We start from the raw sequence: 13,968 nt of genomic DNA, 5'->3' as shown, positions 1-13,968 counted from the left end.
GTTATTCTGGGCAATAACGTAACCCTCCCCCGTACCTGAATGTGTTATGTAAATACGGTGATCGTGTAAAAGCGCTCCAATACCGGCGGGTTGAGTTCGCGCTATTTATCAATGCGCAACAGGATGGGAATGCTCTCTTTTCCCGCAGGGTCTGCACGGGCCATCGAACGATGTGGCGCATTAAACAGACCTCGGGGGGGTTGTGTAACCGTTTGGACGTCGCGTCCAGATCCTGTCATTCTGGGCAATGGCTTGGCCATCCCCCGTACCTGAATGTGTGGTATAGGTGCGATGATCGTGCGGGGCGCTCCAGTGCCGGCGGGTTGAATTAGCGATGTGTATCAACGCGCAGCAGGGTGGGGGGGCTCTCTTTTCCCGCTGCGGCTGCACGGGCCATCGAACAATGTGGCACGTTAACAGACCTGTCGGTCTTGCCTTAGCTCCGCACATCCCCCCCCCCCCTCGCACCTACGCCGCAAACTTGAGCGCGTGCATGCAGCCCACAAGGTTAGAAGGGCAGCAGGGGGCGGGCTTTCACGCGGTAAAACACGTGCAAGCCGGACTCGGTGCACTATTAGGACTGTAGCCAAGAATGCTTGAGCCTGCCAGGCACCAGGGCAAATTTGGTTGTCGGGTGTAATATTGACGTGCGCCGCTCAGTGAGCAATGACCATGGGCGGCTAGGGGCTGTGTCTGCATGAGCGGGTTTCTGCATCCTAGGGCAGATTACAAACTCGGGGGACAAAGGCCAGACTGCGCATAAGTGTGTTGGGATAGCGTCTATGTGGTTGTTGGTATATTTAGTCGCACTGTTGCTCCCATCGTTCTAACTCCGTTCCTTTTCCCACCTACAGAGCCGCTGAGGGACAGCCCGCAAACGTAGGGCAGGGACCGAGGGGAAGGCGCAAGGGGGACGCGCGCTAGCAGTGACCTCAGAGTAGCCCACCCGCCATGGAGGATATCGGGACACCGGGTCCACTGTTCTCCCAGGAGACGTCGATCGAGGAGACGCAGTCGAGCGCACCGCAAGAAGGGGTGTGGGCGGACTTTATGGCGTTCGCCCGTGAGAAGGGCACGGCGTGGGCCCAAGGTTTCCTTGAGGGTCGCAGGCTGGAAGATTCGGGCGTGGTCGTAACCCCCCCCCCCCCCCATCCGAGGGCGTCCAAGGCCCTTCGGGGTTAGAGCCCTGGAGGTCCACCCGGGTGCGTAAGCCCACATCTAAAGACATGCCCGAGGCCCCACCGGCCAGGAAACGACAAGCGACCGCACCACGTACCGTCCTACCGGCAGTTGCAACACCGCCGGTGCACGACTCTGCCACAGGAATCACGGACATGGCCCAAATGGGCAAAGCCATGGACCACATGCTTAGCCTCATGTCCGTCTTTCAGAGCCGCTTGGATGCTTTATCTGCACCGCCACAGGTGCCCCCAGCGACGGTGCCCGCGCCAGCCCAGGCACCCGTGCTCCAAGTCTGGGCCGGTCAGAGCACGGCCGTGGAACAGCGTAATGGTGAGCCTGGGGGAGCCCCGGGGTTATCACTCTCAGGGAATGCTGGTCCACCCGCAAGTATTGCAGCGAGTACATCCACGTCTGGCGCGTTGGCTTCCCTACCACCCCCACCTGCGAATGGTACGCCCACCACCTCCGTTGCTGCTGAGCCCACGCCCACCGCGGCACCAGGGTGTGCTGTGCCAGTAGGGGAGGGCATGGGCCAGGTTCTCAGACCCCTTGTCACCCAAGCGCCATTGGCATCAGGCCGCTGCTCCCTGGCATGGTTGGTGCCGCAGGCCGCTAAGGAAGGGATATGGAGGCGCGAGTACATAGACATACTAACACTACTGATGCACGGGTCGGCAGGGGAGGACACAAGAAAGATGGGGCGTAAGGAAGAGGAAAGGGTCAGATATCAGCGATGGCCTGACAAGACAATCGAGAATTGGACGTCAGCATTTAACATATTGGCGGCGGTAGTAGTGCAGAAATTTCCTGAACAGAGCGAGGCCCTAATGCAATATGCCAGCACGATCCAAGAAGAGGCGAGGCTCTCTGGGGGGTTGGGCTGGTTCTATTACGACCAGGACTTCAGGAAAAGAATGGCCATATGCCCGGACCTGGGGTGGGATCAGAAGGAGATTCAACTTTGGGTAGAACACATGTACCGACCCACACGGGATAGGAAGGATCAGGCATATAAGGGGCAAGGGGAGGCAGACGACAGGAAAAAGGATCAGTTTCCCAGGCGCCCCTTCAAGCAGTCTTTTAGTGGGGGCAGGGGGCGGGGGCAGAGGCAGGGCTCCAAGCGCTTCAATTCAGGCACATGCCGCCTTTACAACGGGGGAACTGCACCTGGGGAAGGTCATGCAAATTCTCACACAGCTGCAGCAAGTGTGCGCACAACACCCTGCTACTGCTTGCCCTCCCAGCCAGGGCGCACCACAGCCTGCCACACCCAACAGGACAGACTCACAACGCCAATGAGACCACAAGTGTACCACCCCCCTCGCCAGGCCTCCCCACCAATGCCACCCCCCCCTGCGTTCCTGGGCACACTGCACAGCGCCCCAGCCCCGCGAAGGGCCCTTCCCCCATCATCCTGGACAATTTCATCCCGCTCATTAGGCGCTATCCATTGGTGCAGGACAGGGCCCTACTGGCGGGTGGGTTCCTTGATGGCTTTAGGATTCCCTACAAGGGACCGTTGTAGTCCAGGGACGCACGGAACCTGAAGTCAGCAAGGGATATGCCCGGGGTGGTGGACCAAAAGGTACGAAAGGAGTTGTCAGCAGGGAGGGTTGCGGGGCCGTTCAGCAGCCCGCCCCTGGACCATTTCTTGGTGTCACCGCTGGGAGTGGTACCTAAAAAACAGCAGGGTGCCTATCGCTTAATCCACCACATATCGTACCCCGAGGGGAATTCTGTGAACCACTGGCTGGACGAGGGGATTTGTTCTGTGGCATACTGCTCCCTGGACATGGCCGTTGACATGGTCCGGAGAGTAGGGAAGGGGGCGTGGATGGCGAAGGCGGACATTGAGTCCGCATTCCGCCTGCTGCCGGTGCATCCAGCTAGTCAGCATCTGCTAGGCTTCAAGTGGGCGGGGCAGTTCTTCTATGATTGCTGCATGCCAATGGGTTGCGCAGTCTCCTGCGCCTACTTCGAAGCCTTCAGTTCGTTCCTTCAGTGGGCCTTGGGGGACCTTCACGGGATCACGCAGGTGACCCACTACCTGGATGACTTCTTGTTCTTTGGCCCGGATGGGACAAACGAGTGTGCGGTAGGCCTGAGTCGCTTTGAGGAGCTGGCAGAGTTTCTAGGGGTTCCCCTTGCCCCAGGTAAGACCGAGGGGCCGGCTCAGGTCTTGACTTTTTTAGGTGTGGAGCTAGACACGGTTAAAGGCGAATCGAGGCTCCCCGCCGAGAAGGTTCAGGGCTTGTTGCAGGACATCCAGGCGCTGCTGGGCAAGGACAAAGCGACCCTAGGGGCTGTCCAGAGCCTGGTTGGCAAATTGAACTTTGCAGCCAGGGTGATTCCAGCGGGCAGGGTATTCTCAAGGAGGCTGGCAGGGGCCACGGCAAATGTAATACAGAAGCACCATTTTGTACGATTGACCGCCGGCTTGAAAGCGGATCTAGCAATGTGGGCAGAATTCCTCATTGGTTTCAATGGGACTGTGATTTGGAGGGCCCCGTGGATAGCCAGCCAGGAGCTTTGCTTGTTCTCTGATGCGTCTGGAAGGGAAGGTTTTGGCGTGATCCTGGGTGAAGAGTGGTGCGCTATGAGGTGGCCTAATGCATGGCGTAGAAAGCAGGTGACAAAGAACATTGCGGTGTTGGAACTCTTTCCTATTCTTGTAGCGCTGCACCTATGGCGGGCCACCCTAAGCAACATGAAGGTAGTCTTTTGGTCAGACAACATGGCGGTGGTGCACGCCATCAACGGCCTTACTGCCTCGTGCCCGCTAGTCCTAAGTCTGCTGAGGGAGTTAGTGAAAGAGGGTCTGCGCAGCAATATTGAGTTTAGGGCGCGGCACATCGCGGGTGTACGGAATGTGGCAGCTGACGCTCTTTCTCGCTTTCAGTGGCTCCGGTTTCGAGATGCCTGGCCGCGGGCAAGGGCGGAGATGACACCATTCCCAGACCACCTTTGGCGCCTGCTTCAGTGGGGGAAAGACTGAGGAGGATGGGGGAGAGGTCCCTGGCGCCGGCGACGCGGAGGAAGTACGGCTCACAGTTAGCAACGTTCAGAGCAGTAGTGGAGGCGCAGGGTGGCTTAGCCTTGGGAAGCGAGGATCAGGTAGAGACCTTTGTGGTGTGGGCCAAGGAGAACGGCAGATCCCACTCATGGACATGTGGTCACCTGGCAGCCGTGCGCCATGACGCCAAGCTAGATGGGGGTGTCGACCCAACGGGGTCATCCAAGATTAGGGCGGCCCTGAAGGGCTGGGCCAGGGAGGAGGTTAGACAACCGGACACCAGGGCCCCCATTGAATTCATGGACCTACAGCTCATCCTGGACACTGTACCCCTCATTACTTTCTCCCCGTTCGAAGCAAGGCTCTTTTCAACGGCATTCTGCCTGGCATTCTTTGGCGCTTTTAGGGTTAGCGAGCTAGTGGCAAAATCGAAGGTTGACCTGTCTGGCACAGCGCTGGGTATCGCGGATGTGGCCCTTAATGTATCCCTGGAGCTCCGCATTCGCAAATCCAAGACAGACCAGGCTGGGAGGGGGAAGACAGTTGTTCTACAAGCCTTGGGGGACAACAGGTACTGCCCGGTCCACATGGTCAGGGAATACCTGGCCTTACGCCCAGCGGCCCCGGGCCCCTTCCTGATTCATGCAGCTGGGTCCCCCCTCACCAGGTTTCAGTTTGACCGCATTCTGGGTGCCACCCTTGACAAGGCGGGCTTATCAGGGAGTGGGCGCAGATTCTCCTCGCACTCCTTCCGAATTGGCGCTGCCACTTCAGCGGCTAAAGCCGGCCTGGGCCCAGAGGGTGTGAAGGGGGTGGGGCGCTGGGAGTCCAATTGTTTTAAGAGATATGTTCGACCTTGATGCTGCATGTGCAGTTCTGAGTTTTCCCACCCTAGTTTTTTCCTTTTCGGATGAACATATCTAATTTGGTGTGCAAATAAAGATACAACTACCTAAAAGCTGCTTCATCGTTTCATTGACAGGTCACCAGGTTTGGTTGATGGGACACTCCTACATCGCGAGGTTGGAACGCTGGGCAGCACACAGGAACTGGTCGCAGAATTTTGCTAACACACAGATTGTGTGGTTGGGCTCCCCGGGGATGAAATGGAGTGAAGCACGGGGCACAATTGAGCAGCATTTGGCTGTTGGGGGGTACAGCCCTCGATTATCATCTTACACCTTGGGGGAAATGACCTTGTTTCCAGGGGAAGGAGGGCCCTGCTCATGTCCATGCAAACGGACCTGCCAGCCATTAGCCAGGTTGGGGGGTCATGCGAAGTGTGGTGGTCGGAGATTGTCCCCCGCAGGATTTGGAGGGGGGCCAGGTCCCCGGCAGCAGTAGAGCGGTCACGCAGAAGGGTCAATAGGTCCATGCAAAAATTCATGGAGCGCAGGGGCATGGGCTTCATCAGACATGCATTGATCCAAGAGAAGGTGGAGGGGTACTACGAGATGGATGGGGTGCACCTGTCCAGGGTAGGGATGGACATGTTCCTGCTGGACGTGCAAGAGGCGCTAGCAAGGGCAGGGCATCAGTAGCAGCTATGGAGGGAGGGGGGCTCTGGCAGCGACGGCAGCCTCCCCAGAGCTGTGGCGGAGTTACAGGGCGATCTGGAGGCAGAAGGGTACAGTAAGGGTACCTCTGCGACAGGCGGTACAGTAAGGGTACCCCTGTCCGGCACAGTAAGGGTGCCCGAGCCAAGGTCCAGGAGCCTAAGGGGGTTCTGGGAAGACTGCGACGGCGCCCCGTTAGTCCTTCGGGCGGTTGGGGGGCCTGACCAACCGGGGGTGTGCCACAACACGCTCTGCCCCTGTCAAAAGGGGCGGGAGTAGGAGACAGATCACGTGACCCAGTGGATGATCTGAAAATAAATATGTGCCGCACTGCCGGGCATCGACCCACCGTGCGTACTGGCTCACCAGGCGGGCGGAGCAGCGAGGGGCTGCTTGCCCTGGATCGCCCGTAAGATAACCCATTTATCGCCATACTTATGTTGTATGAAATAAACCTGCAGCAGTTCTTCACCCACAATTAAAGTGTCAGTGTAATCCTTGGGTGACGTCTGTGCATGCGTGTTGAGTGGAGCGGATGACAGTGTGGTCACTATGCCGCTGCCCGCATCCCACGCAGTGGGACATCAGCAGGGCAGCTTTCTAGTGGCCGCCCGTCGCAGCCTTCCCCCCCCCCCTGTTCCGCCTCGCGAGCGAGGCCGTGCCCAGGGAGGGGAGCTCCCAATGAGTGTGCAGGTAGGAGGGGCCGATAGGGGGGGGGCGAGGCTAGACCCCCCTACTTAGGCGTCTCTCTCTCCCAGTTCCTCCTCTGCTTCCTGTGCGCCGCTCCTGCCTGGACACGCGTATTCCCACCCTTTCCGCTTACACTGCGTGGCGGAGACAGCGCGTTATTGGAATGTTTTAATGTTTCTCTTTTGCGTTGCAGGCGGAGTTACAGGGCGATCTGGAGGCAGAAGGGTACAGTAAGGGTACCTCTGCGACAGGCGGTACAGTAAGGGTACCCCTGTCCGGCACAGTAAGGGTGCCCGAGCCAAGGTCCAGGAGCCGAAGGGGGTTCTGGGAAGACCGCGACGGCGCCCCGTTAGTCCTTCGGGCGGTTGGGGGGCCTGACCAACCGGGGGTGTGCCACAACACGCTCCGGCCCTGTCAAAAGGGGCGGGAGTAGGAGACAGATCACGTGACCCAGTGGATGATCTGAAAATAAATATGTGCCGCACTGCCGGGCATCGACCCACCGTGCGTACTGGCTCACCAGGCGGGCGGAGCAGCGAGGGGCTGCTTGCCCTGGATCGCCTGTAAGATAACCCATTTATCGTCATACTTATGTTGTATGAAATAAACCTGCAGCAGTTCTTCACCCACAATTAAAGTGTCAGTGTAATCCTTGGGTGACGTCTGTGCATGCGTGTTGAGTGGAGCGGATGACGGTGTGGTCACTAGTACGGCATGACTTCTAAGCCCCGCCCCCAAGCCCCGCCCACTCGCCACATTTAAATGAGTACCTACACTATTTTTCCCCCATTTAAAGCACTGCCCTAAACAACACCAATTTAGTGACAAGGAGTCTGGAGTGGGGGGTGAGAGTTGAGTAGTTTGTTGCTGGGTTTAGAAAGGAGACAGCTATGCTCCAGTAAAGAGAGAATTGGCATATCTCTTAAGATCACTATCGTTGTTCTGACCCACATCTGCGGATGTTGGTTGCACGTAATACATGGATTCACCTAACTGTTTGCAGCCGTTTATATCATTTGGCAAGTTCGCTTTTATTTATGTCAACTTAGCGAATAAAAAACACAGAAATATATAATATATGTTATGCTGGCACTGTAGATAAAGCCAATGCGTGCACAGAAGTCAATTTATAAAACCAAGATAATTTGTAACAGTCGGGATAGGAGACATAACAAAATACAACCTTAATAAAATCACAAAATAATGAAGGTACCGAATGAGGACTAACAATATTCGCACCAACGTCTCTGTCCTTGCAGATGACTGAGGATAATTCAATATAACGCTGTGTTTGTTACGCGGGAGACTCGAGAAAAAGTCCTCTTAAAATAGTGCATCTAAATAAAGCTTACAGACAGAGCAAGGAAACAAACCTCTTATTGAAGAAACACGCACAACAAAGACAGACGACCTTTAATGGGGTACACACGTAAATACATAAATAAAATTTAAAAAGCAGCCTTTCATTTTACACAAAAGCACAGGGAACGCAAGTCACTTAAGAAATCTATTCTCCCTACTGTTTGTGGCTATTTATATCACAGACAAGTTCGCTTTTATTTATTTCAACTTCGCAAATTAATAACACTGAAGTGTATAATTATAAGCTTTACTTGCACTGTAAATAGATACACTGCGTGCACGAAATTATATGTTTATAGACAAGATCTTTTGTAACAGTCGTATTGGACACCTGGTAAGAAACAACCTTAATAGCCCAAATAGACAAGCACTGACAAGCGAAAAACGGAAAGTAAACATTTAAAACAAAACAATGGTTGCTTGGTCGGTGTTGCCCTGCAGAGCTTCAATGCCCAGAGGAGAGGAGAGACCATCGCGGACTGTGCAGGGGAGGAGCTGCTGAAGGGCAACAAAAGCAATCCCTTAGTGAAATCGCCTCAGCTGAAACAGGCACCCAAAGGAGGGACAGTTGAAAGGAATGGACCAATAGAAGGCCAGCATTTCAGATTTACAGAAGAAAAACACCAACGGCAATTGGTGGGTTTGCCAGAGCCCATAGCGGAGGACACAACAGGTCGAACGAGGCTCGACCTAAAAAGGCTAGATTACAGGTTGTAGGACACCAGGGGGAAATTAAGAAACAAGGAATGATGTGTGGAGTTTCTAGCTGCTGTGTCATTCTTGCCCTTTATGTAGAAATCATTTGAATCTATCTTTTGAATGTTTCTTAAACTACTTCACAAATGAATTTACTATAACGTGCGATGTTACTGATTTTTGGTTTCAAAACAGAATTATACGTGATTAAATGATGTAACATTTGCCACAGATGCATGTAAAGAACCCAAAGGACAGTTGTATTGCTCTAAATCCTAGTCCACCATCATGGTCACTCTATTTAAATTCATAAATAGTAGCTCATCTCTGCACATACAATTTGACACTGGTCCATGGGCACAATTCAGCTATTGGGTGAGGACTGCTGTAGAAATCAACCATTAAAAGTAAAGGCGAAATGAAAGTCACAAGAATGACTTTTATAAAGGTTGTTTTATTCAGCTTCTAAGAATCTAGTTGAACCTGTTTTTGTGACAAACTTTATTGACATTTTCCTTGAATGTGGATCAATCACAGCAACAAGTAATACAGCACAAGCTCAATCTGCATACCTCACAGGGCTGCCGATAAACCCATAGTGAAGTAGAACATATAACAGCCAGAATGGTTTGAGAACTAAGAAGTATTATGTATAGAGAGGCTATGATAGCCATTCTGGCTGCACAAATGGGTCACAATAGTGAGTCCCACCAATCCAAGGGAGTCATTGCAAGAGGGAAGTGGGTGAAGCTGGGTAAAACAGCAATACAGTCAAACCTGCAGGGTGAAGAGAAGGGATGGGGTGTCACTGGGGCGCAAGTGGCGGCTTCAGCAGGAAAGCCAGTGATAAAGGTTTGGGGGACCACGTGGTGGTGGAGACAGAGGAAACAGGTACCAGAACCAAGCAGGCTTAACATTACGTGAGGGTACAGGGTATGTGGAATAAGCGACCCCTAAAAAGGGAAAGAACAACTCAGCTCTCGTCAGAGAGGAACTTGTCTGGTATGGTAAGTAGGCGTCCGTCCATTGCTATCAGTGGGCAGTCCTGGAGTATTGGTTCCCAAGGCTGCATGTAACCTGAGCTGCATTGGCCTTTTTGTGTTTCCATTTTCCTAATGTCACTCTCACATTCCACACACCTGGATAGCTCCTGCCCCCATCCCAAAAGAGAGGTCCCCACGGGGAATCTCCAAGCCATAGCGATGTGCGGGCCTGCCGGAATAAAGGAAAGGTCCGCAAACTTGGAAATGATAAGTTTGCCACGGGGCTTGGGGAATAACCCCAGCAAGCAGACACCCCACGTCCCATCATGAGTGTGGCTTGTGGCAGCATTAAGACTGGCTGTTGCTAACTCCTAGAATGGGTTAAGTATCAGGCAGTCCCACAACATATGGAAAAAGTCAGCATCACCCACACGGCCTCTGGTACATGCCGCTTGGATCTCAGGAAATATTCTATTAAGCTGTTTGGGAGTCCGGTAACCCCAGTGCAAGTAATAATATTGAATTAATAGAAGTCTGGAGTGAGTAACACAGCACATTGACCAAGTCCCTATCTGTGAATTCCCAACCCAAGTCAGTGATCCAGCTATCCCACAAGGGGTAGAGATTGTGTTTAGTCTGAGAGACTAGGGAACACTACAGTAGCGTGAACGCATGGTCCTGGGCCGTCTTAGTGCAGATGGTCTTCAGACCGTAATGCGCAGTGGATTCTAGTTCCTAGGCAGCCTAGGCCTGATTAATGGCTGCTGCCACTACGCCATATAGGAAGAACTGATAGGGGGGCATCAAACTCAGGGGTTAAGTCCTGGAATTCTCGCAGTTGGCCTATTGAGAACCAGTCCCTGATCTTGGTCAGGTCCCTGTGCTCCTAATCCCATAACCCAGTCCAGTCTCCTGTGTGTGGGAGGTGAGGCAGAATTACTGTTGGGCGGTCTCTGGTATAAGACATTCTGTCGTGCATTAGAGTGCCCGGGCCCATGCGAAATGGAGGACAGACAGTATAGGGCCCACAACACCTTACGATGGTGAAGTCGCAGGGCCAGAAGGATGGCCGCCAAGACGGCCTAAGTTAGGTAAAACGTGGTTCTTCAGCCTCCAGCACTCCAGAGTGTAATGTACCAGAGCGCTGCCTATTTAAACTATGCCGCAAGATAGTAGAGCTGCATATCTGGGACTGCAAGTCTGCCTTTATATGATGGAAGGCGCAGTTTACTCAGGCAATGCTACAGTGCTCCGTGTCCCAGATGAGAATTAATTGACGAGGGATTTGAGGAAACGAATTAGGAGAGCAGTGAAATAGTAGAGAAGCAGAGGGAGGGAAATCTTTGACAGGGCGATCCTACCCATGACTGGTATCCAATTTAAACCTTGTGGCTAGCAGATGCTGCTTGGCTGGGCTCCCCAGAGATTACCAACACGTTTCCCTCCCTGTATATCCTCCAGTTGAATGAAGGTATAAAGAGATGTGAAAGGATCACAGATATAAAGATCTCCCATAGAATGCAATTGATCTGTACTTGAATGGTGCTCCTGTAACTATCTAGATACAGGACCACCATTCACTGCTTTCTTTTAAAATCATATTGCAAATGTGACATTTTCCAACAAAAATATATGATTATTATGACTGATGTTAGTAACTAAACTATCTAGGAGTAGCATCAAGGCCAGTGCTTAATTTGAGCTGATGGCTTCCGGTGATCAGCACTGGCACTTAATTGTCAGCACCAACTCTAGTGACAGTGCACCACACGCTGTCGCGGTCTGTTAAATTTTGAGATAAGCACAACAGTATTTAATAAGTCAATTTACATTAAAATGAAGAACATCTGTCACTCACACCATTTTTTATAGCTTTAGGCGGCCTGGGATAGTTAGATTTGTCATACTTCTAGCAGTGCGATGGTTAGAACTTGCAATGAGCGATGCCGGCTGCAGTGGCCTCCCAAGAAGGGCCCTGGCACTTACTTTTTTACAAATTAAGCACTGATCAAGGTGCTCATCCCATTTACTATCTCCCCATGCACTGATTTTTCCCCCTATTTCTTTAGTTAGGCAACATATTACACTAGAAATGTAGTTGCTCTACACCACGGTTACTCATAGTATGGCCCGCGGGCCGCCAGCAGCCCGGCGAGCCTTCCCTGGCGGCCCGCGGACCTTAGACATCCTACCTGAGTTAAAAAAATAAATAAAGAAATAAAAGAATTGTTAGCAAACACTGCCGGTGGCAGCAGCCCGGACTGTGAGACTCTGCTCTGTGGGGGCCCGGGGGATTATAGTGATTGTCAAAGTGGAGATGCAGGGGCCTAAGAGGTGAAATACAACAACGCTTATTAGCATGTAAATGGTCTTTTAAAGACCTGTGAAGTACTCAAGTGCGGCTGTGTGTGCGCGCTGGGAAGCTGTCTCAGCCCGGGCTGAAGACTGACACACACACGGGGTGAGATGACAGAGGGTGACGGAGGGAGGGAGAGGGAGGGAGAGGGAGACAGAGGGAGGGAAACATAGGTTGACAGAGGGTGACAGAGAGAGGGAGACAGGCGCAGTCTGGGGGAGACAGAGGGAGGGAGACAGTGGGAGAGGGAGGGAGGCAGAGGGAGGGAGAGGAAGGGAGACAGAGAGGGAGAGGGAGGCAGAGAGGGAGACGGAGGGTGACAGAGGGAGGGAGGGAGAGGGAGACAGAGGGAGACAGAGGGAGGGAGAGAGACAGGGAGAGATAGAGGGAGGGAGACAGAGAGAGATATGGAGGGAGGGAGACAGGGAGGGAGACAGAGGGAGGGAGGGAGACGGAGAGAGATGGAGGGAGACAGAGGGAGAGGGAGGGAGACGGAGGGAGAGAGACAGAGGGAGATGGAGGGAGACAGGGAGGGGGACAGAGAGAGGGAGGGAGACGGAGGAAGACGGAGGGAAACAGGGAGGGAGACAAAGGGAGGAAGGCAACAGAGGGAGAGAGACAGGGGGAGAGAGAGGGAGAGTGAGGGAGGGGGGAGGGAGAGAGGGGGAGAGAGAGGGAGAGAGAGAGGGAGAGAGTTAGGGAGAGGGGGAGGGAGGGGGAGGGTGAGGGGAGGAAGGGGGAGGGAGGGGGAGAGAGCGAGAGATGTGTGTATGCCGGGTCTGGTGGCTCAGTGGACGAAGGCATCTGCTGCAGGGACCTGTGTTCAACCTCATGGTCACAATTTTTTTTGCTTTAGCCCCGCCACTCCCCCTCTGACCCCGCCCCCACCGGTGCGGCCCTCGGCCACAAACCACACTGTAAATTTGGACCCAGAGAGAAAGTTTGTGAGTACCCATGCTCTACACCTTTCTGCATCACAGCCTGAATAGTTTAAAAAAAAATCCGTGAATCATACATGGACATGGGTATCAGATAAAGTCCCTTGATAACATACGCGTAAATACATTCTACTGTTTGTGGATAGCAGAGAAAATCCCTTGATGGAGAATCTGTTGTACATTAGTGGAAAACGATGATATTGGCACTAACTCTACAAATATGTGCAAAGGTAATTGTCAAAATAGTACCTTTTTAATTTTTGATTCAGCCTTCCGAAAAGCTTTGAGAATGTACAGGGTAGGCTGCTTCAAAACATGCCTTTCAGCAGGGAATCCTACCAATGGCAAGCAGGCGTTCCAGAAGTATTTTTCCGCTTTGATTACAAGCTCCATGCTTGCAGCTTCCCCTGCATAACTGGAAAAACATATTTTATGTGCAATCCTCTCAGTAAATTTCTAGCTTTAAAATGTTTTTTAGAAAAATCAAGTAAACAGGTTAAATGACAATGTGATCTATTAAATTGAAATACAGAAATTGGTAAGCTAATTGGTTATTCATTAAACAAACTGCTTGTCTTGTTTAACAAAACCATAATAGGGCTATGGCGGCAGCTGTAATTAAAACACGTTCATCTTTTACATCTAGTACACTTTTCACTCTCCATTAATAAGGGCATATGCATTTGTTCTAGGACGGCTCTGGTAGGCCACACAGAACTTACCTCGCACTGGCCTGAAAAGCCTTTAAGGCTAACCTATGTAAATGCTTATTTCCATCTAAAGTCTCCATTATGCTTTGAGCTTTTATGCACGCAGCAATGCTTAGCAATTCCTGCTCCAATGTGTAGTTGTGCCTGAAAAATAGAAACAGAGTTATGTTAGAAGTGGGTTTTTTGGATGGCTAAGGTTTGCACCTAAGCCAGGCAGAATCCACCACTCTAGTCAGGGCAAGTAAGTTATACACCAAAGATAACCTGTGCTCACCCTGTGGTAGTTTGGCACAGAAGAGTCAGGCTTATCATTAGAGGCAATGTGTAAAGCATTTGCGCAAAGCACTCATACCAGTGACACAATGAATACACGACAAATGAGACTCCACACAGGATTATATATATATATATATATCCAGCTCTCTTGCACAAAAATGCGAGGCACTCGGGGGACGGGTGCCGGTCTTGCGGTGGTGCTCCGC

The 13,968-nt window shown here is 52.3% G+C and overlaps 1 protein-coding gene across 1 annotated transcript in view; it reads right to left on the bottom strand.

Annotated features, from left to right (window-relative positions):
- Positions 1-13,968, bottom strand: part of CFAP46 (cilia and flagella associated protein 46) — a 1,240,276-nt gene that overhangs the window by 622,738 nt on the left and 603,570 nt on the right. Inside the window, exons 24-25 of the mRNA XM_085606190.1 lie at positions 13,499-13,630; positions 13,026-13,191 (exon numbers count right to left, since the gene is read on the bottom strand). Of these exons, the coding sequence (XP_085462316.1) occupies positions 13,026-13,191; positions 13,499-13,630 (298 nt within the window). The remainder of the gene's footprint in view (positions 1-13,025; positions 13,192-13,498; positions 13,631-13,968) is intronic.

This window comes from Triturus cristatus, chromosome 1_2 (genome assembly GCF_964204655.1).
Source record: "Triturus cristatus chromosome 1_2, aTriCri1.1, whole genome shotgun sequence".
Lineage (NCBI taxonomy): Eukaryota > Metazoa > Chordata > Amphibia > Caudata > Salamandridae > Triturus > Triturus cristatus.
This window is presented reverse-complemented; position numbering and strand designations above follow the sequence as displayed.